Source organism: Myotis nattereri (assembly GCF_964212035.1).
Source record: "Myotis nattereri genome assembly, chromosome: 12".
NCBI lineage: Eukaryota > Metazoa > Chordata > Mammalia > Chiroptera > Vespertilionidae > Myotis > Myotis nattereri.
In genome coordinates this window covers 50,933,083-50,956,383 of record NC_138087.1, presented here as the reverse complement: position 1 = coordinate 50,956,383, position 23,301 = coordinate 50,933,083, and the positions used below count along the sequence as shown (strand labels likewise).

The 23,301-nt window shown below is 37.8% G+C and overlaps 1 protein-coding gene across 1 annotated transcript in view; it reads left to right on the top strand.

Annotated features, from left to right (window-relative positions):
• The window catches only part of AGTPBP1 (ATP/GTP binding carboxypeptidase 1), a 111,610-nt gene that overhangs the window by 55,027 nt on the left and 33,282 nt on the right, over positions 1-23,301 (top strand). The window contains exons 13-18 of the mRNA XM_081103329.1: positions 1,470-1,586; positions 8,091-8,331; positions 8,431-8,806; positions 10,288-10,371; positions 12,388-12,474; positions 12,559-12,707. Of these exons, the coding sequence (XP_080959455.1) occupies positions 1,470-1,586; positions 8,091-8,331; positions 8,431-8,806; positions 10,288-10,371; positions 12,388-12,474; positions 12,559-12,707 (1,054 nt within the window). The remainder of the gene's footprint in view (positions 1-1,469; positions 1,587-8,090; positions 8,332-8,430; positions 8,807-10,287; positions 10,372-12,387; positions 12,475-12,558; positions 12,708-23,301) is intronic.

Here is a 23,301-nt window from a genome sequence, read left to right as displayed (position 1 = left end):
TCAGTTACCTCTTTTTAGTCACCAATGAAGATAATAATGAGCTTGCATTTGTGTGAGACCAGAGTTGTTGAGGGCCCTAGAGACTAGCCTAGATAGTAGGTAAACTGGCACTTGTTGTCTTCCCATCATGCTGTACATTAATTAGCTGTTTGAACAGATACAGATCACATTGCTCCTGGATACATACCCTCTTTCTCTGAGGTCATACGTCTCCTTTAACCATATCCTCTTCTTTCCCAAAGGGTTACAGAAATCACTTCTGGCTGTTTTCCACCCCTTTTCTTCTCCCTGAAAAAACAGAGTGAATAGTGACACTGAGCTTTTCTAAGGGCACTTTGCTGACCACAGAACATAGAGTGCATGATAGTCATGAGTCTCTCCTGAGGCAGTGCATTGTGCCGACTCCGAGTCACTGACTACTCTATTGGCAAGCTGGGTAATTTTGAGCAAGCCACTTACCTCTCTGTACCCATTTCCTTCTCAGTTAAATGGAAGTAATAATACTATCCCCTCAGAGTGCTCTTATGAAGATTACATTAGATGATATATGTAAAATCCTTAGCTAGTATTTCACATACTTTCTTTCTTTTTTTTGAAAAAATATATTTTGCCCTGACCAGTTTGGCTCAGTGGATAGAGCGTCGGCCTGCGGACTGAAAGGTCCCAGATTCGATTCCGGTCAAGGGCATGCACCTTGGTTGCGGAAACATCCCCGGTAGGAGGTGTGCAGGAGGCAGCTGATCGATGTTTCTCTCTCATCGATGTTTCTAACTCTCTATCCCTCTCCCTTCTTCTCTCTAAGAAATCAATAAAATATATTTTTAAAAAAAGAGTTAAAAAAATATATATATATTTTATTGATTTTTTACAGAGAGGAAGGGAGAGGAATAGAGAGTTAGAAACATCAATGAGAGAGAAACATCGATCAGCTGCCTCCTGCACACCTCCTACCGGGGATGTTTCCGCAACCAAGGTGCATGCCCTTGACCGGAATCAAATCTTGGACCTTTCAGTCCGCAGGCCGACGCTCTATCCACTGAGCCAAACTGGTCAGGGCTGTTTCACATATTTTCAATGCTCAATAAACATTAGTTTGATTATCACCAACACAATCATATACTTAATGTTTTTCAATTTAGTTTTTGTGCCTTTTAATATGAGCAAAATGATGGCAGTTAAGGAGTTTAGGGGAGCATATTTTAGTCTTGATCTTCACTGTAGTTTTTCTCTCTTCAACCCAAATACCATATTATTTTAGAATAACCTTAGGCAAAAACAAAACCAAAACAACACAGCAACAACCCAAAAATACAAGCAAATTTTAATTTACGGTAAAATTAACACACCCGTTGTTCAGCAATTATTCTCTAATTATATGTAATTAATAATTTGGAAAACTTTAAATCTGAAATGTATTCTGTAATTTTAGGTTTTTCTTAACTGGTGACATGCCATTTTTATTATTTCAGAATGATGATATTGAAACAGATATTAACAAACTAAAACCCCAGCAAGAACCAGGACGAACGATAGAAGAACTTAAAATGTATGAACACCTTTTCCCTGAGCTTGTTGATGATTTTCAGGTATAAATCTAGAAAACTTAGCATCTTAACTGATTTTTATAAAATAGTTTTTCCCCCTCCCTTAGGTATATAATCACTATTTTAATTTCTAAAACATGAAAGTAGCATTGCATTTCTGAGTGACATTGGACAATTACTTTAACATTCTGGGTATAAATTGCTTATCTATAAAATGAGGGAACTAGCTCAGTGGTTGGCAAACTGTGGCTCGCGAGCCACATGCAGCTCTTTGGCCCCTTTTCTTCCACAAAATACCACGTGCGGTGTGATTGAAACTTCGGGGCCCATGTGCAGAAGTCAGTATTTTGTGGAAGAGCCACACTCAAGGGGCCAAAGAGCCGCATGTGGCTCGCGAGCCACAGTTTGCCGACCACTGAACTAGATCATTTAACTGTTGGACTAGATTTTTAATTTTTTCATCACTTTGGTTTATCACTTTAATTGACATAGTTTTTTACTCTTTAAAAATATTCTTTAAAGTAGTATTTAAAAAATCTTATTTTAAAGTCTTCTTTGAATCACTTTTGTTCAACTAAGGGGAGATGAGAGCTAAGAAGCTGCTGAATTTAAAATATGTATAGTCTGTGCATGCTGAATTTCTTTTCCTGAAGGTCATTGTATAATTGTGGAATGTTCGGGAGAGAGGAAAGCAACTCGAAGTCTTAAAAGTTGAAGTTGGTTCATAGGGAGAATGACTTGTTAATATTTCTTAAACTCAGTTATTTACTGGAATACAGTTATTCAGCCTGGATTACACAGCAAGTAAAGCTGATTGAATGATGGCACTTGGTAGATCTGGTTTCTTATTCCGACTGTGCTGCCCACTTGTGGTGGGTCCTTGAATAAATCTGAAATTGCCTAGTATCTTAAACTGTGAAAAAAAGGGTTTGAATCAGATAATCTCAGACTTATTTAGCTCATGCTCCAAACCTCCATGCCCCTAAATTCCATTCACTTAATATCCAGTCGCTTAAAGAAAAAGATTTTAATTTGCGGTCATATGTAGAAATAAAAAAAAAAAAGAGAGGTACTTACTAGCTAATGTTTACATTTCTCAGTTCTGATTATTCAGGTTTTTCTCTGAGAACTTATGAACTTTGGCTGCAGTAGAAGGAGCAGCAAATTGTTCTCCTTCCCCGTTCCCGAATGTTTGGTTCCCTCCATAGGTTTGAGGTATGGAAAGTTACTCTGAAATCAGGGGTGCTAAAAAAAGGGCAGGAATGAAAGAGAGGTTATTTGTCAAAAAGAGACAAAGAAGATAAGAAGAGGCATTTGGGAAAGGATACAGGTTGGTTTTCTTACAATCATCCTACAGGAAGTATTCTGGCTGCTCTGTTAATACTTTTGTGACCAGGTTAAGAACCATTTAAAAATAAAACCACAGAAGTAAGAAATACTGCTAACTCAAAGTAGAAAAATATGTGAAAGGGATTTGGGGGAAGGAATTGATTATTGTGTGAAGAAATAATTTATTTTCATCCCTGTGTGCACATGAGAACTACATATTGTGATTGAAAATTATAGGAATAGAGGTAATTTTTTAATGGGTGTGAAGGCCAGGATTTTGATTCTCATTCTTTCACAAGCCAGTTCTTTTTTGTTGTAGGCTGCAATGATGAGGTCTTCTTGTATGTCCGTCTTTTCGTTCATCACATAGACAGACTACCCTTGATGGTTTCTTGCTTAGTACCTATGAACAGGTGGCCAACTTGCCCTTCGGTTTGGCTGCTCCAAGAGCAGATTCCTATTTTTGGTCTGACTTGGTGTGTCCATGGTCACTTGGTAAAGACAGGTTTGTCTAAGTGAGAGACCTCTGAAAAATCTTTTTCCCAAGTGAGGACTCCATTTTACTGTGTTTAATCAAAAGAAACTACTTCAAATAGTACATAATTATTAACATATCCTCTATTTTGCCAGAAAGTTTTACGTAGAGGAGTTAGTTCTATTTCTATAGCATATGCTACAGGAAATAGCACGTATCTTTATTTACATAATTGGGAAATCATTTCAAATCATACTTGACTATCTCAATTTTAGGTAGAAGAATGTGCTGTTCAAATACTTCAGCCTATATTTTTTTTTTCTTTATTGATTAAGGTATTACATATGTGTCCTTATCCCCCATTGGCCCCCCCCCCCCCTTGGTCCAATGGTTCTCAGCCTTCTGGCCCTTTAAATACAGTTCCTCTTGTGGTGACCCAACCATAAAATTATTTTCGTTGCTACTTCATAACTGTAATGTTGCTACTGTTATGAATCGTAATGTAAATATCCGATATGCAGGATGGTCTTAGGTGACGCCTGTGACAGGGTCGTTCAACCGCCAAAGGGTTCGCGACCCACAGGTTTGAGAACTGCTGCGTCTCTATTTTTTGAAGTCTGTGTTGGAAGTACATATAGGCAGTGGTACTTAAATGATATACTTTTTAGAATTAAAAATATTGGTTGGAGCCCTGGCCGGTGTGGCTCAGTTGGTTAGGCGTCATCCTGTGCACCCGTTCGATTCCTGGTCAGGGCACATTTCCCAGGTTGCCAACTCAATACAGCCAATCAATGTTTCTGTCTCTCTCTCTCCCTCCATCTCCCTTCCTTTCTCTCTAAAATGAATACAATTATATTAGAAAGAACTATATTGGTTGGTTCTAGATAGGAAGTGTTTGAAAGGTTTTTTCAGCCATCATCATACGAAATACCGGCAGATCATGGGATAGTAAACATAAATGAAATTAATATTATGATGTTTTCCTCTTTGATTTGCATGTCATTTTCAACATCAGCTAGTGAAGGTGAAAATTACTTGATGTGTTTGTTTGAGTCCTGAACACCACCCACTTTGTGTCCAGATGTGCTAAGTCTCTTATTCATAGCCAGAGGAGGCAAAATGAATGCATTTGAAGGCAACATATGGAATTATTAAAGTAATTATCAACAGACTTTTGAGGAGAACTTACCATGCTTTAAAGGCCATGATTATTTATGCATAGTGACAATTATAGTTTTATTTGCTTTTGTTTCTTTATGGCAGAATATGGGAGGTGTCAAAATTCTGTATTTTCACAGCTCATTTTTCATATATCTGTGGTAGCGTGATGATATCTACCATATGAACTTTTGTTCTGTTTTATTTTTATTTCTTTTTTCCCTTCTTTTTAATTTGATTTTAAATTTTTATTAAAAAATTTTTTGTTGTTAATTCTCACCTGAGAATATTTTTTCATTGATTTTTAGAGAGAGTGGAAGGGAGGGGGAGAGACACACAGAGAGAAACATAGATTGCTTGCCTCCTGCATGTGCCCCAAGTGGAGATAGAACCTGCAGTGGAGGTATGTGCCCCTGATGAGAATTTGAACCCAAGACCCTTCCGTCCACTGGCTGATGCTCTATTCACTGAGCCAAACTGGTTAGGGTGTTTTTAAATTTTTATTAAAGTTATACATGGGCAGAGTTTTAAGAGCCAAACAGTTTTGTGTAGTTTAATGAGGGAAACTATTGTCTCCTTCCCACCTGATATTTCCTACAGTCACTTTTAGCATGTTTTTGAAGTTAATCCCCATATTTCTAAGTAATGTAATATACTTACACTGCCATGTCTTGATTTTTTTCAATTTTTGTTCTTTTATAAATTATATTTTTGTGTATATTACCATGTTAAGATAGGCATCTAGTTCTTTTCAGCCTTTTCTAACATTTACATTTTTAGGTGATAAATTTTATTCTAATTACTGTTTTAGCTATATCACATAAGTATTGATTTTCAGCATTCTTATAATTTTTATTTTGTAACTTTATTTTCATTATTTTTTTCTTTGATTCATTGGTAATGTTAAAGCTGGATTTTTAATTTCCATTTTTTATTGATTTCTAGCATATTGTTGTAGGATAAGAGGACACAGTTCTTTATTCTTATAATTCTTTCACATTTTTGAGGCTTATTTTATAGTTTTAAATATGGTCAAATTTTGTTACGATTTCTTGTGTCCTTGTCTCCTGTGGTTATATGCCTATTAGGAAAAGATTGTTAATCATGGTGAAAACTTCTTTTCTGTTTTTATGGAGTTTTATTCCTATGCTGTCAATTACTGTGCAAAATATTTTAGAAATTTCTGTGATTGTGAATGTGTCTCTCTTTTAGCAGGTCTATCAGTTTTTTAAATATGTTTTGAGGCTTATTATTTAGTATATATGAATGTAAATTGATTTCCTTTTGAACTTTTTATCATTATGAAGATACTAGAGGCCTGGTGCACAAAAATTTGTGCACTCGTGGAGGGGGTGTCCCTCAGCCCAGCCTGTGCCCTCTCGCAGTCTGGGATTCCTCGGGGGATGTCCACCTGCTGGCTTAGGCCTGCTCCCCGGGGGATCGGGCCTAAGCTGGCAGTCAGACATACCTCTGGCAGCCCAGGAGCCCTTGGGGGATGTCCACTTGCCAGTGGGGAGCAGGCCTAAGCTGCAGTCAGACATCCTTAGCGCTGCTGAGGAGGCGGGAGAGGCTCCCGCCATCACTGCTGTGCTGGCAGCCGTCAGCCTGGCTTGTGGCTGAGCAGAGCTCCCCCTGTGGGAGCGCACTGACCACCAGGGGGCAGCTCCTGCATTGAGCATCTGCCCCCTGGCAGTGTGTGTCATAGTGACCAGTCATTCCCAGTCGTTCTGCTGTTAGGGTCAATTTGCATATTACCCTTTTATTATATGCCTGGTGCATGGGTAGGGGCTGGCTGGTTTGCCCTGAAGGGTGTCCTGGATCAGGGTAGGGGTCCCGCTGGGGTCCCTGGCCAGTCTGGGTGAGGGACTGAGGGCCGTTTTCAGGTTGGCCACACCCCCTTCAGGGAGGGGGGTCCTGTTGGGGTGCCTGGCCAGCCTGGGTGAGTGGCTGATGGCTGTTTGCAGGCTGGCCACAGCCCTTTCAGGTTGGGGGTCCCCCCTGGGGTATCTGGCCAACCTGGGTGAGGGGCTGATGGCTGTTTGCAGGCTGGCCAAGACCCCCAACAGGGACCCTCACCCCATGAGGGTGTGGCCAGCCTGGGTGAGGGGCTGATGGCTGGCTGCAGGCTGGCCACAGCCCCTTCAGGGTGGGGGGGTCCCCACTGGGGTTCCCACTGGGGCCCCTGGCCAGCCTGGGTGAGGGGCTGAGGGCCGTTTTCAGGCTGGCCACACCCCCTTCAGGGTGGTGGTCCTACTGGGGTGCCTGGCCAGTCTGGGTGAGGGGCTGATGGCTGTTGGCAGGCTGCCAAGCCCCCCAGTGGAGACCCTCACCCCATGAGGGTGTGGCCAGCCTGGGTGAGGGGCTGATGACTGTTTGCAGGCTGGCCACAACCCCTTCAGGGTGGGGTCCCCTGTGGTGCCTGGCCAGCCTGGGTGAGGGGCTGATGGCTGTTTGCAGGCTGGCCATGGCCCCCAGCCACCCAAGCTCCCAGTGGAGGCTGGCTGGAAGCAGGTATCTGGGATTTATTTATCTTCTGTAATTGAAACTTTGTTGCCTTTAGCGGAGGCCACAGCGGCCAGGGCAGGCGGGAAGCTTGGCTTCCTCCATCGCTGGGGCAACCAAGCCTCCTGCTTCCTCCAGCTCCGTGGCTGCTGGCCACCATCTTGGTTGGGTTAATTTGCATATAGTTGCTCTGATTGGCTGGTGGGTGTGGCTTGGGGCATAGTGAAGGTATGGTCAATTTGCATGTTTCTCTTTTATTAGATTGTCTTCATCTTTAAGACTTAAAAGGTTTTAAAAAATATTAATGTAGTTAAATTAATTTTGGTTATTTCCCTGGTACCTGTTTGTTTATTTTTTCTTTATTTTTATTGTTGATACTATTACAGAAGTCTCTGTTTCCCCCCACTTTCCTCCCCTCCACCCAGCACCCACCACTCCACCATCCTCTTTTTTGCTATTAACACTTTATCCTTCTAATATTCCATGAAGTATATTTATATCATGTTTATTACTTGTATTGACAGCCCTCTCTCCTTTGTCCTTAGAAGAATGTAAGCTGCAAAAGGGAAGAGTTGTTTTCTGTTTTTCAAGTGATGGGTCTTAAGTTCCTCAAACAGTGCTTGGCACAAAACAGACACTTGTAAATATTTGTTGAATTAGAGAATAACAATTTGTGTTTTCTTTAAGAGGATTTTGATGTTTTTTACTTTTCTAAGTTTCTCATGTTTTTGTTATATATAGGCATTATTTTTGTAATAGAAAAAGTAAAATAAGTGTAATGAATTTTGTTGTAAATACAAGATGGGGCAAAAATAGATTTACAGTTGTGAGTATGTGAAACACAGAGTTTATTATATTATTATTTATTAATTATTGTATTATTTTCCATACAAACAACTATAAACCTACTTTTGCCCCTCCCTGTACTATGTCTTTTGCTAGCAAGATTAAAATATACTGTTTTATCCATCTTTAAAATTTTAGGTTTCTGAAGCAGTATATAAAATGAATATGGCCTTAGTTTTGTTAATACATTTTAATATTTAGAGATAAAAGATTAAACATGTTTTTTATTTTCAAAGGACTATGACTTAATCTCCAAAGAACCAAAGCCTTTAGTATTTGAGGGAAAAGTACGTGGTCCAATTGTTGTGCCTACAGCAGGAGAGGAAGCAGCTGGGAATTCAGGCAATTTCAGAAAAGGAGTTGTAATGAAGGAGAATGTGTCTCCCCTAGGAGATGAAGGTGATAAGAAACCTAGCTTTATGGATCTGGCAAAAGAAGATATTAAAGATAATGACAGAACATTACAGCAACCGCTAGGTGATCAAAATAGAACTATTTCATCAGTCCATGGCTTAAACAATGATATTGTGAAGGCCTTGGACCGAATTACATTGCAGAATATTCCTTCTCAAACAGCTCCAGGTTTTACTGCAGGAATGAGGAAGGACTACAGCCTCCCTCTTACCGTAGTTACGTGCTCTAAAGCGTGCCCACACGTGGCTGCTTGTGGAAATGTTCTGTTTGAGGGAAGAACAGTTCAGCTGGGGAAGCTTTGCTGCACTGGAGTCGAAATCGAGGATGATGAAGATACTGAGTCTGCTTCATCAGTGGAACAAGTATCAGTTGAAGTCTCTGATGGACCAACACTCCACGACTCAGACCTCTACATTGAGATTGTGAAAAATACGAAGTCTGTCCCAGAATATTCAGAGGTGGCTTATCCCGATTATTTTGGTCACATTCCGCCTCCATTCAAAGAGCCTATTTTAGAAAGGCCTTATGGTGTACAAAGGTGAGCTGCAGATGCCTTCTTCCTTCTAAACAAGACCATTGTCAAAATATGAGGCACACTTAACAAAAACTGGGTATTTAGAAAGAAAACTACTCTGGATTAAAGTTGCTGTAATTTTTATCCTGTCTTGGGAATTTTACATTGTTTTGAAAATGTCCTTTGGAGTTAGTTTGTTTCTTTTCTAAGCTCATTACTTATTCAAATGAAACCGGCATAATGCACCTGACCACGTCATGGAATCACAGAGCATTAGGAAGGGACTGACTTTGCTGGGAAGGGTGTGTGGGAGTGGGCCCGTTCTTTGCCACCTCCTGCTTGTACCACAGACTGCATCATCCAGAGACAGCTGGCTTCTTGGAGTGCTGGAATGGCCTTCAAAAAGCTCAGCTGCAGCTATTATGAGTTGTTGTTGTCAGTCTCTTACTGTGCCTAATTTATAAACTAAACTTTATCCTAGATGTGTATGTACAGGAGAAAACTCATGTAGGGTTAGGTACTCTCTGTGGTTTCAAGCATCCCTGGGGATCTTGAAACATCCCTCTCAGACTAACCACTCTACTCTGAGAAGTAGCTATGTATTAACTAACACCAGCAGGCACCTTCCCACCATGGCTTTCATGACCAATCTACCTGCAGTTCCAGGCACTTGGCTTTCTGATCCAGATCTATTCTGTTTTAGCTACAGTTTGGTACCACTTTTGGTGACTGTTGTGTTCCTTGGCTTGAGTATTGATGGGAAGATTGTGGTGTCTCCGTGTGGCTGAATCTTCTAGGACAGTGGCAGGGATTTTAGGAATTTTCCAGTAAGTTGGTGTCTATTTTGTTGGACTGAGTCAGGGGAAGGCCAGGCCTAGAGAATCCTGGAGCTGCAGGGACCGCCTTCCGTTTCCCGACACAAGTGTTTGCCTCCCCTGCACATTTCCTCTCCAGCTGTAGAAGAGAGAATGGACTCTGCAGAATGTGCAGGCCAGTTCCTAACTGCATTTTAGCTACATACCAGTGAGGATGGGTTTAAAAAAAATCTCTTTCTTATATAATCTCTGGCTTTTCAGATCTTTACTGCTTCTAATAATGCTACTATTATGTATACAAAATTATTTGCCTAAGGGCTAGAGAGTGGGTCCACACTGAAATAAGGCATAATAGGCATTCAAGATTTAAAAAAACTATTGGGCTTGTAATTGTATTCTACATGGTTATTTTCTTGAACTCAGACTTTAAAAATACTGACTTTTGTCTTGTTATATAGGGATAATTTTTTAATACGCCATATATATATATATATATATATATATATATATATATAGAGAGAGAGAGAGAGAGAGAGAGAGAGAGAGAGAGAGAGAGAGGGAGGGGAATGGTCATCTTTAAGAAATTTTTATCGTTTTATATTTTATTTTTATCCAAAACTTAATTTGGAGAAAGTTGTGCCTTGGCATATATCAGTGAATTTTGGTCAAATGTCTCTTTTATGATTTCAGGACAAAAATTGCCCAAGATATTGAGAGGCTAATACATCAGAGTGATATCATAGATCGAGTGGTATATGACTTAGATAACCCAAAGTAAGTCTGATTTTTTTTGTTTGGCTTTGTTTTACTTTTAGTAGTTTCATTTTTACTGTAAAACTTCAGTGTTATTTTTAAAAGATAAAGATTATCTTTGAACTTCCACCTAGTGTACTGTCACTACACTTTCAGCTTTTAGCAGGGATATAATGATAATGTAGTAATAAAATCATGTTTATCTACTTGAATATATCATAAGCTTTTGTTTGTTCTTAGGTGGACTTTTAATGGGTTTAATAAGGTAAAGGTCACAAATTGATGCTGTTTTTTAAAAAATTAAAATTACTTCCACTTAAGAGAGTGGAGATGTCACATGAAATTCTTTAATTTTGTCCTGTAATATTTAGCTTTCATATCCTCAGGACAGTAAGTTACCATCCCCTTCAGAAGGAATACAAGTTTGCTAATTCCCCACTGTCCCTGCTATGCTCTTTTGTCTCTTACTGTTTATAATCTGCTTCAGTCCTTGAAATTACTTGCCTGACTGTGACGCTTGAATTTACAGTTTAGGATTATCACTAATATCAAACATTTTAGGGTTTATATAAAAGTAAATAAGTGAAAATTACAAATTACAAATGTGACTATTAGTTAGTCATTTGCATCCTCAAATGAGAAATTTAATTAGCCCTCAGTGGATTTTTCCCTTCCCTTTTAACATTCTAATATTTTTGGAAAATTTCACATTTTCCTGGTCTTATTTGGAGGAAATAAAGCACTTTTCAAAGACTTTTATTAAAGGATAATGACTGAAGTTGAAATAATATTCTTAAAAATGAAAAACAGATCTCCTTATTTATCTCTCTTAGTTATTTCAACATTTGTAATTCTGTGTCAGACAGACCAGGCAGAAGTGGTAAGAACAAGAATCCTGAGTGTGGCTTCAGTTAAATATTTTTAACTGAAATGATTTTGAACAAAATCTTTGAGCTTTTTGGAGTGTTCTCCTATTAAATGTAGGCTCCAGAAGAGCAAGAATTTGTATTCATTTAGGGAAATAGACAAGTAACAAAAAGAGTATCTGGCACCTTGTAGGTGCTCAGTAAGTATTTACTAAAGTAATGAGTATGTAAAATGAGGATAATACTTTCATCTTTCTGGGTTTTATTTTTTTTTATTTTTATTTTTTTAAATATATATTTTATTGATTTTTTTACAGAGAGGAAGGGAGAGAGATAGAGAGTTAGAAACATCGATGAGAATCATCGATCAGCTGCCTCCTGCACATCTCCTACTGGGGATATGCCCGCAACCCAGGTACATGCCCTTGACCGGAATCGAACCTGGGACCTCTCAGTCCACAGGCCGACGCTCTATCCACTGAGCCAAACCGGTTTTGGCCTTTCTGGGTTTTAGAGGATAGTAGATAATGTAGTTATCTCAATTGAAAACAATATTTTACTTCAGAACTGCTTAGTTAGAATTATTAGTACTCAGAACAGGTCTTATGTATTTTAAAAAGTATGTCTGGCCTTTTTAATATGATTATTAGTACATATTTTGAAATGGCACTTATTCACTGAGGCACAAATTCTTATTTTTTTTTTTAAATATGTTTTATTGATTTTTTACAGAGAGGAAGGGAGAGAGATAGTTAGAAACATCAATGAGAGAGAAACATCCATCAGCTGCCTCCTGCACATCTCCTACTGGGGATGTGCCCGCAACCCAGGTACATGCCCTTGACCGGAATCGAACCCGGGACCTTTCAGTCCGCAGGCCGACGCTCTATCCACTGAGCCAAACCGGTTTCGGCACAAATTCTTATTTTTATTAACATTTGCTATCAATGTAGGAACAAATCTCTACTTGTAATTATAATGTTTTTGTCTATAAGTATTAGCCAGAGTTTGTATTTTGCTTGTGTTGGTTATGTTTTTTGGTTTCAAAATAATGAGGAAGGTGAGGTGATAATGGTGTATTTTTAATCTGTAGTGTGTTTTTATGTTTATTATTGCTTACCTGCTTAAGGGCAATGTATTTTATTATACTTACTTTAAAATTTTTATTTAGTTACATCATTCCAGAAGAAGGAGATATTTTGAAGTTTAACTCCAAATTTGAATCTGGGAATCTGCGCAAAGTAATTCAAATTAGAAAGTAAGTCATTTAAAGTTTTCTCATTTTGTATGTGCACAGATACTTTTCTCATTTTCATCAGATTTCTTCATTTTCTATTTTCAGAAATGAATATGATCTTATTCTGAACTCGGATATAAATAGTAATCATTATCATCAGTGGTTTTACTTTGAAGTCAGTGGAATGCGGCCAGGTGTTGCTTACAGGTTTAACATCATTAACTGTGAAAAGTCCAACAGTCAGTTTAATTATGGTAAGACTGTTCTTTTCCTCCAACTTAGAGGGCACACAGGCAACATATCCGAGGGATAGATAATTAAAAAATTGCTTACTTAAAAAAGAAAGTTTGTGTTCTTTTGTTTTCTCTGGTTCTCATAATTTAGATGTTTATTATGCAAAATTTGACATAGACTAAGCTTTGCATTGTTAGTAATGAGAATTATCGTTGTGTGGATACTCATTAAAATGTAATGAGTATGGTTGATTTCATCCAAATTAAATGCCACTATAAATGTATCATGTATGCTGCTCAGGTTACTCATGTCAGTTCATCTAGAAGAGAATTGCAGAAAGCAATCTTTTTATTTTGAATAGATTCATAGAAAGTTAAAAATTATAGAAGTTGTGGAAAGGTTCCAAGTTCTCTTCACTAAGATTCCTCCAGCGATTACATCATACATAACTGTAGTCCAATATCAAAGCCAGGATCTGACATTGGTAAATCATGGGTGCATAATTCTGTGCTGTTTTATCACATTTGTAGATTACTGTAACTGTCCCCACAATCAAGATACAGGGCACTTCCTTCACCACAAAGCCTGCGCTACTCCTTCAGAGTTCACCATTCAGTATGATGTTAGTTGTAGTTTTCTGTACATTTTTAAAATCTACTTGAGGAAGTTTCTATTACTAGTTTTCTGAGACTTTTTATTGTAAACTAGGGGCCTGGTGCACAAAATTCGTGCACTGGGTGTGTGTGTGTGGGGGAGTGTCCCTCAGCCCAGCCTGCCCCCTCAGGCGTTGACCCCCATCACCCTCCAATCGCAGGATCGGCCCCTTGCCCAGGCCTGATGCCTCTGACAGAGGCGTCAGGCCCGGGCAGGGGACCCTCATTTCCCCCCATCACTGGTTCTGCCCCAGGCCCAGGCCTGATGCCTCTGGCCCAGGCATCAGGCCTGGGCAGGGGACCCCCAGACCCCTCCGATTGCTGGCTCTGCCCCTTTCCCAGGCCTGATGCCTTGGCCAGAGGCGTAGACCCCCATCACCCTCCGATCGCCTGATCAGCCCCTTGCCCAGGGTTGGCGGCGTGAGTGGGGCGGACATCGCAGCCGCCCCGCCGGCTCGCGTCCAGGTCTGCCGGCCAGATCGGGTCCGGGCAACCACTGGCACTCACGCCCCCTACCCGCTCTCTGATGGCGCTGTACCATCCTGCCTGCAATATGCAAATTAGCCGCCATCTTTTTTGGCAGTTAACTGCCAATCTTAGTTGGCAGTTAATTTGCATATCTCACTGATTAGCCAATGAAAAAGGTATCGTTCGTACGCCAATTACCATTTTTCTCTTTTATTAGTATAGGATGGGTGTTGAATTTTGTCATGTGTTTTTCTGCATTAGTTGATATGATCATGTGATTTTTCTTCTTTTGCCTATTAATATGACTTCTCACATTGGTTTTAGAATATTGAGCCAGCCTTTTTTTATCCATGTCATAAACCCCTCTTGGTCACTGTGTATAATTGCTAATATTTTGTTATGAATTTTTACATTTCTCTTTAGGAGGGATATTGAGCAATAATTTTCTTTTTGTTTTGTACTGTATCTGGCTTTGGTATGCCCTGGCGGCACTGAGCTTATAAAAGGGGTTGGGAATGTTCCCTCCTCTTATTTTCTGGAAGAGCTTGTGTAGATTTAGTGTTGATTTCGTAAACATTTGGTGGAATTCTCCAATGAAATTATTTGGACCAGAAGATTTCTCTTTTGGTAGTCTCTTAACTTAGAAATTCAGTTTCTTTCATATAAATTATCTGTTTTATTTTGAGTGAGTTGAGGTAGTTTGTATTTTTAGGAATTGACCCATTTCTTCTAAATTGTCAAATGTGTGTAAGTTGTTCAGAGTGCTCCCTTGCTGTCCTTTTGATGTTTGCAGGGTCTCCAATGATATCCCCTGTTTCATTCTTGATAATAGTAATTTGTGTCTTCTCTGTTTTTGTCAGTCCTGCTCGAGGCTTGTCAATTTTATTGACATTTTCGAAGAACCAGCTTTTTGTTTCATTGGCTTTTTCTACTGTTTCCTCATGAGGCAATTAAAAACAAAAACAAAACTGGTGTTGTACCAGCAAAAATATTAAATTCATAGCCTCAGTTAAGGCTATGTATTCAGTACTTTAAAAAATATAGCCCTAGCCGGACTGGCTCAGTGTGTGTCGGCCTGCGAGCTGAAGGTTCCTGGGTTTGATTCCGGTCAAGGGCATATGCCTGCTTGCAGGCTTGATCCCCAGCAGGGGCTTGCAGAAGGCAGCCGATCAGTGATTCTCTCTCATCATTGATGTTTCTATTTCTCTCTTCCTCTCATTCCCATTCTGAAATCAATAAAAATATTTTTTAAAAAATTAAGAGTTCTTTGTCAGGCATCAGTCTTTATAGTCAAATATATCAGTGGAAGATAATATAATTGTAAAACTTAAGTTCAGTCATTTAAAATGGAAACCATCAATTTTCAAGTATTTAGTCTGATAATTTTGGGGTAAAAGAAAATAATTCTTTACAGATATATTTTGTCTGACAAGTTTCAAAATCTGAGGTCTCAAGTCATTTGTTGTAAGGATGAAAAGCTTTTAACAACTAAGGAATGAGAGGCCATGTTTTCTGTTTCAAATAAATGTTTTAACTTGTTAAAAGCATGAATATGAAGATGCTCTTTAAGGGGGGCGTTGCTGAAAATTGAACCTTTCAAGAGTTGAAGAGGTTGTTCCCAATTGTCATTATTTATGTGGAAAACAGGAAATTGTATACTCTAATCACTTTACATGTATGGCATGAAAGCTTTAGTCAGATTCACTAATTTAATGTACTAAGTATAAGAAGATTAGGTGGCATAATATCTGGTTTCGTTATAGTATTTAAAAATTTTAAGTAATCTAATTTTAAGGATTATCTCAGTGATTATATTGATTTGCATGAATAGGAGTATGGATATTTTGGTAATTTATTTCACATTCTTAATTTTTGATTTTTAGGTATAAATACTAATTAGTAAATGCCCTAATTTGCAGAAGTGTTTGTTTGTTGACCTTAGTGTTTGTATAACTTTAAAAATGACCTTAATGGACTTATTAAAAATACCCAAAACAAGTAAAGAATCTTGTATTTTTCCTATTTAACCTGTAAGTACAATGCTAACATAATATTTTAGAGGAGAAAAAAATAAATGTAATTGCATTTTGAGTGCTCTTTAAGAATAAAACAAAGGCATATTTATTGCTGAAATGATAATCAGTATAATTTTCAAACTGTAGTGCTAAGTAAGGTAAATGGTATTTCTACTAACTATATACACTTTTATAAAATAATACTCTTACTACTTTAAACTTTATTCTTTTAATTTTTTAAATTAGAAACATACATTTGGAATGTTTTTCTGTTTTTAAAAACTCTATACATCTATATGATTAATAAAATAATCTCTTCCTCTAGTGCCATTTTAAATTTAAAATGAATACAATTCTGCAACTAAAACAAAGCAGTGAGATAGATGACTTCTTTATTTTTAGTTTTTCCTTCTTCCTTACCCCTTGCCTATTATATATTATTATTATTATTATTTTTTTTAATTAAATCTTTATTGTTCAGATTATTACATTTGTTCCTCTTTTTCCCCCCCCATAACTCCCCTCCTCCCAGTTCCCGCCCCACCCTCCGCCCTCACTCCCCACCCACTGTCCTCATCCATAGGTGCACGATTTTTGTCCAGTCTCTTCCTGCATCTCCCACACCCCTTCCCCCCCCACCCCCCCAAGAATAGTCAGTCCATTCCCTTTCTATGTCCCTGATTCTATTATAATCACCAGTTCATTCTGTTCATCAGATTATTTATTCACTTGATTCTTAGATTCACTTGTTGATACATGCATATTTGTTGTTCATAATTTGTATCTTTACCTTTTTCTTCCTCTTCCTCTTCTTAAAGGATACCTTTCAGCATTTCATATAATCCTGGTTTGGTGGTGATGAACTCCTTTAGCTTTTCCTTATTTGTGAAGCTCTTTATCTGACCTTCAATTCTGAATGATAGCTTTGCTGGATAAAGTAATCTTGGTTGTAGGTTCTTGGTATTCATCACTTTGAATATTTCTTGCCACTCCCTTCTGGCCTGCAAAGTTTCTGTTGAGAAATCAGCTGACAGTCGTATGGGTATTCCCTTGTAGGTAACTGAGTTTCTTTCTCTTGCTGTTTTTAAGATTCTCTCTTTATCTTTTGCTCTTGGCATTTTAATGATGATGTGTCTTGGTGTGGTCCTCTTTGGATTCCTTTTGTTTGGGGTTCTCCGCGCTTCTTGGACCTGTAAGTCCATTTCTTTCACCAGGTGGGGGAAGTTTTCTGTCATTATTTCTTCAAATAGGTTTTCAATATCTTGCTCTCTCTCATCTTCTGGCACCCCTATAATTCTGATGTTGGTACGCTTGAAGCTGTCCCAAAGGCTCCTTACACTATCCTCGCATTTTTGGATTCTTTTTTCATTTTGCTTTTCCGGTTGGGTGTTTTTTGCTTCCTTGCATTTCAAATCATTGACTTGATTCTTGCGCTCCTCTGGTCTGCTGTTGGGAGTCTGTATAATATTTGTTATTTCAGTCAGTGTATGCTTAATTTCTAGTTGGTTCCCCAATATAACATCGAGGGTCTCATTAGTTTTCTTGTAGATCTCATTAAGTTTACCGGCGGCTTCTAAACAGTTCTTGAGAGACCTTAAAAGTGTGGTTCTGAACTCTATATCTTCCATTGACAATTTTGTCCTGTTTCTTTGTCTCCGCATTTTGTTATGCTTCCTTGGTGCACCCCCTAGTGGTCTTTGTTCGCAGTCTTATAGTTAAGCCTTGATTGTTGTAGCTAATACCAGGGAGGGTTTGACCTCCAGGCCAAGTGGCTTTGAGAATCAGCTGTGTCTGCAGTGAGAGAACTTCTGTCATCTAGGGAGGTGCTAATCTAGCCTTCGCCTGAGGCTATCCGGCAAATGCCTCTGTGCAGGGCTTGGGTGGGGCGGGTGGGTCGCACAGGATCAACAGGGTGAGCCGGAGAGAGCAGTTATGGCGGCTCTCAGTCCTGTCCCCAGGGGCTCTGCCTCTCTGAGTCCCAGCAACCGCTGCAAACCTCAGAGAGAAAGCTGCACTCGCTCTGACCGAAGCCAGACAGTCCCGCTTCTCCCGTTTGAGTCTGGGTCCCTAATGACTCGCCTGTATCTGGAGCTCAGAGTCTGCAACTCCCTCCCAATTGAAAACGCCAACCGCGCCCTCCGCCGCCAGCCCGCTCCGCGCACTCTGCACCTCAGAATTTGACTTCAGCACTGCGCCTCCTCTGAGTGTCCGTATGTGTTTCTCTTTCCTCCTAGTTGTAGGACTTCCACTCAGCCAGCGTTCCTGTGGTTCTGGGTGATGTCTGTTCCGTTTTTTAGTTTCACTTTTGAAGTAGTTGTTCAAGGCAGCAAACTCCGGCGTTAACCTATGCTGCCATCTTGGTTCTCCTTAATTCTTTAATATATATATATATACATATATATATATATTATTATTTTTTTTAATCTTCACCTGAGGATATGTTTTCATTGATTTTAGAGAGAGGAAGAGAAAGAGGGAGGGAGGGAGAGAGAGAGAGAGAGAGGCCGAGAGAGAGACAGAGAGACAGAAAGAGAGAGAGAGGAAACAGAAACATCACATCGATATTAGAGAAATATCCATCCGTTGCCTCCCATACATGCCCTGATCAGGGATCAAACTGCAACCTAGGTATGTGACCTAACTGGGAATTTGAACTTGCAACTTTTTGGTGTACAGAATGACGCTCAACCAACTGAGCCTCCCACCTGTCCAGGGCTGGATATTCTTATGTATATATCACACTTTCCAAACTCATTTTGTGGAGAATGTAGAAAACAAATTGGTGTTAAGAAAATAAAAACCATCAACAGTGCATCATCCAGAGACAATCATCTTTACATTTGTTGTTTCCTCCTAGGCATTTTAATAATGCAATATGTGATGTCTATGTATACATAGTTATATATTTATTTAAAAAAATGGGGCTGATAACCTATGCAAGTTTCATAATCTGTATTTTAACCAAACATATTGTCAACATTTTTCTGGTCTTTGAATGTGTCTAAAACTGTAACTTATTTATCTAAACCTTTCTTTTTCTTTATTTTTTATTTTATTTTTATTTATTTTATTGCTTAAAATATTACAAAGAGTAGTACATTTGTCTCCTTAAACCTTTCTTTATTGGACATTTATGTTGTTTCTAATTATAGTATCTTATATTTTAAATAATGCTGAGATAAACATTATACTAAATCTTTGTGTATATAATTTTTAGTTACTAATTCACAGGAGTGGAATTTTTAAAATCTATCTGCCTGCTGTAAATGTGTTTTTTTTCCTGATTATTAAACTGGGTCTTTCATATAGGAACTTGGTAAATTAAAAACAGTTTAAAAGACTCTCTTAGGAAGGAAAGAGAAGAGAAAATGTACTGTTTAGCATGTTGTATCTATCTCTAAATTTATTCACAGTCACATAATTTTAAATTTCAATTTTACTCTTTTATAGAGGTAGGATTACAGTATTAAAGCTTATTTGTAAAAATATATAAATATATTTTATTTTATTGAATTTTTTTTTTAGAGAGGAAAACAAAGAGAGAGAAGCATTGATATGAGAGGGAAATATCTATCAATTGCCTCCTGTATGCCCCCTGTTGGGGATCGAGCCCCAACCCTGGCAGAATTATTTGCTACATAGAAATTTTTCACATTTTTATATTTCCTTTTAACAGTATAGTCATATTTATCCCATTTAGTATCTTTTGCCCCAAATTCTATTTTAATATTCTTTTGAATTTGGTTGATATCTTTGCATCTTAATTCTTGTAAATAGAGTTTGCATTTTGTTGTTTTACCCTTTTAATATGTGATTTTTAGCCTGTTAAAGTTTTTCTTTATAATTGATATGTTTGGGTTTTTATGCTTTTTATTTCTTGTACTTCTTTATTATATCTTTATTATTTTTGAAGAGACTTCAAGGTGTAGTGCAACACTTCTTTGAGTTGTGGAAATCTAAAATATGTATATAAAAAATAGATCATGAGGCATATTTGGATTTTTCTTAGTCTTGCTCCATCTGCCTTAAATTTAGTATAGATTCCTCCCAGATTCTAACAAGGAGTTGTCTCTTGATTTTCCTTTTTCTTTCCACATATTTGTAAATATTTAACTATGAAGTTGGTATAAGCTATTGAAGCAGCTGTTAGGTAGATGTATTTTTTTTTTATGGAACTCTATCATAAGATTTAAGTTAATACAACATAGAGCAGATTTTGGTTTGTTATAACATTAATTGAGTTAGAAGAAGGAAGGGACCAATATTTTAGTAAATTAAGAATTCAGCATTTTAAGAATTTATAACTAGCTATGTAGTTAATGTTATTATCGTCAGATTAATTTTGAAGTCACTTTAAGAGAGGATACTGGTGACTAAAAATATTTGCAGTAGAACTTCTTCAGCTGGAAGGATTTATTTAATTGCCCTATGTGATTGAAATCAGGAAATAATAGTAATTAGAAAAGGAGCTTATTGTTTGACTATTTTTTCTTTTCTTGATTGGGACATACTGGTTGGTGGAGTACTTAATGTTGGATTTTAGCAAAGGTGCCCTAAAGAGGTCTTGTTCTTTGGCAGTTCCCCCCAAAAGAGGCTGAATTACTGCTGCTTTTGTTTCCCCAAGTTGTCCTTCTATGGGAATATTTAAGGAAATTCTACTAAATACTTAGGTTTCTTTCTTTCTTTTCTTTTTTTTACAAATGAATGATCTTATTTGTGAACTTACGCTTGAGAATTTATGACACTGTATAATAGTGCTGTCTGTATCTGTTGTAATCCATGACCCCTTACCCTCACCCTCAATAATTGAAAGGGGTTTGCTCAAGTTACCACTAGATGGCAGTCTTGCATTTTAGTAAAACTTGGAGCTTCCATCACAGCTTCCTCTCTGGCACTCTTGCACGCTGTCTTCCTCTCCCATTCCCTTCACCCTCTACTGTCTCCCATATAAATAGGATTTTTAACAACCTTCATATATAAAGTGAACATTGTAGAACCAGGCAACAAAATAGAATTTTGGAGTCTAGTATGTAGGATTCTAAATTGCCCACATTAATTAATTTCATACTGTGAAGTTGAGCTAAGCCATCTCTGGACTAAGGAAGTCTTCCCTGACTCTCCAGACTGGATTAGTCCCCTTGATAAATGTTCCTTGTAATCTTTTCCTTTCAGGGTGCTCTTTACATCTTTATGTTGTTATTGTGTGTGAATGATTAATACCTTCTCTGCCTACCCTTACCACTTCCTTGTAAATTTCATAAGGTCAGGGAAAGTGTCTCTGTTGCTGACCACTGTATTTATACCATGGCATTAAATTCATGTTCAGTAAATATTTGTTAAACGAATGAGGCAATGGATAGATCAGTGGTTCTCAACCTTCTGGCCCTTTAAATACAGTTCCTCATGTTGTGACCCAACCATAAAATTATTTTCGTTGCTACTTCATAACTGTAATGTTGCTACTGTTATGAATCGTAATGTAAATATCTGATATGCAGGATGGTCTTAGGCCACCCCTGTGAAAGGGTTGTTCGACTGCCAAAGGGGTCGCTACCCACAGGTTGAGAACCGCTGGTCTATATTCATATGACGAGATGGGAAGTTCTTAGTGTATTTGTTTTATGCACATGAAGGTTTTATTCTTTGGCTAATGACTACATTAATTATTCAGTGATAGCTTTTCTATATCACATTGAGTAGATTATGGTTTATTCAGCCTGAGGTACCTCATTTGATTGATTATTATTGGGGCACCCTGTTTGGTTCATATGGTTTTTATTATAGTCAGAATTTCCAAATGTAGCTCCCTTCACTGCCCAGAATGAACTTATCATTTTAAAAGTAATGTAAGAATACATTGTCTTTTATAAAACTAGAATATTTCAGATAAATCTAATGTGCCCTTTGACCTCAGCCTGAATCTTGTTCCACCTTGCTATAAATAACCATTATGAATTTTGTGTGTCTGGAGGAGGTTACTGTTTCCATTTGAAATGGCTCACTGAATCCTAGGTAGGAATAAGAAAGATAGGAATCTTTTATGTACCAGTGAAATACATGAGTTTCAAGTAAAAAAAAAAATCTTATCATACATCCACTTTAAAACAACTGGTTAATTAACGATAATAACAGCAGCTAATATTTATTGAATATTCATCATGTACCAGACCTTCTTTAAGTGCTAACAGATGTGATGCTCTTAATCCACACAACAAATATTCTAGCGCTGTCGTTGCACTCATTTTACAGAGGGGACACGGGTGTTAAGTGGTTCAGTAATCTGCCCCGGACCACACACCTGATGTGATGAAGTTGGAGTTCAGACCCAGATAGTCTGGCTGCAGATCGCGTGCTCATAATAACCTTGTTGTTCTGCATGTGAAAAAATTAGATTAGTATTGAACTTCTCATCTGTGGCGCTGGAAGTGAGAAGACAGCCAAATAGATGTCTTTTGCAAAATCTGTAATTTTTTGTCACTTCCAACAAACGACATCTTTGTGTATGTAGAAATCAGAAAATGTGCTACCCCTGAACTATCTCTGGGAAGAATAAACAAGGAAAATGGTCTCAAGATAGAAGACTTGGAATTTATAAAATGTGTTAGGTAAAATCATTCTAAGAGAGTGACATGGAAGAAGTGAAAGTTCATTTTTCTTGGTGGGATTGCTTAGTTATTTTTATACAGTATCAGAGAAATAGTAATCATAAGTATTATGATGGAAAGCACAATAGAAAACTTTTCAAATGAAAAGGAAATGTGGAAAAATGCAACCAAACTTGTAAAACAAAAAGGTAAAGAAGGAGAAATATTTAATCAGTAGTAGAAAGAAAATAAGATGGAAGGAATGAAATGAAATGTATATCTGTCATTACTAATGAATGAGCTAAGATGTCCTCAAAAATCATGTATTGAGAATTACACAATTGGGGGAGGGGTGGTGGGAAGAGAGCAAGAGAATCTGTGTGTGTGTGTGTGTGTGTTATTTAAATGACAGAAAAGTTGAAAATGATTGGGCAGAGATAAAGTAGGCAAATGCAAATAAAATGAAACAAAAGTGGTAATGTTAATATTAGACAAAGAAAAATTCAGGGCCAAAAGCACTGAATAGATGTGTATTAACCAGTTTAAGTCCTTGAAGATGCTTTAATAACCACAATTCTTTTATAAATTGAGATATAATTGACATATAACTTGTAACGTATTGACATATTAGTGTTAGATATTCAACATGATAATTAGATATTTGTGTACTTGCAAAATGATCACAATAAATCTAGCTAATACCCATTATGACACAGTTACAATTTTTTTCTTGTGATGAGAACTTTTCAGATCTGTTCTCCTGGCAACTTTCAAGTGAGCCGTATAGCAACATTAACTCTAGTTACCAGAGATTTTAGATTTCCTTGCTGTGATGAAAAATAGTAGAAATCAACAAAAAGTCGAACAAAAATGAGTACTTGGAAATATGTAATA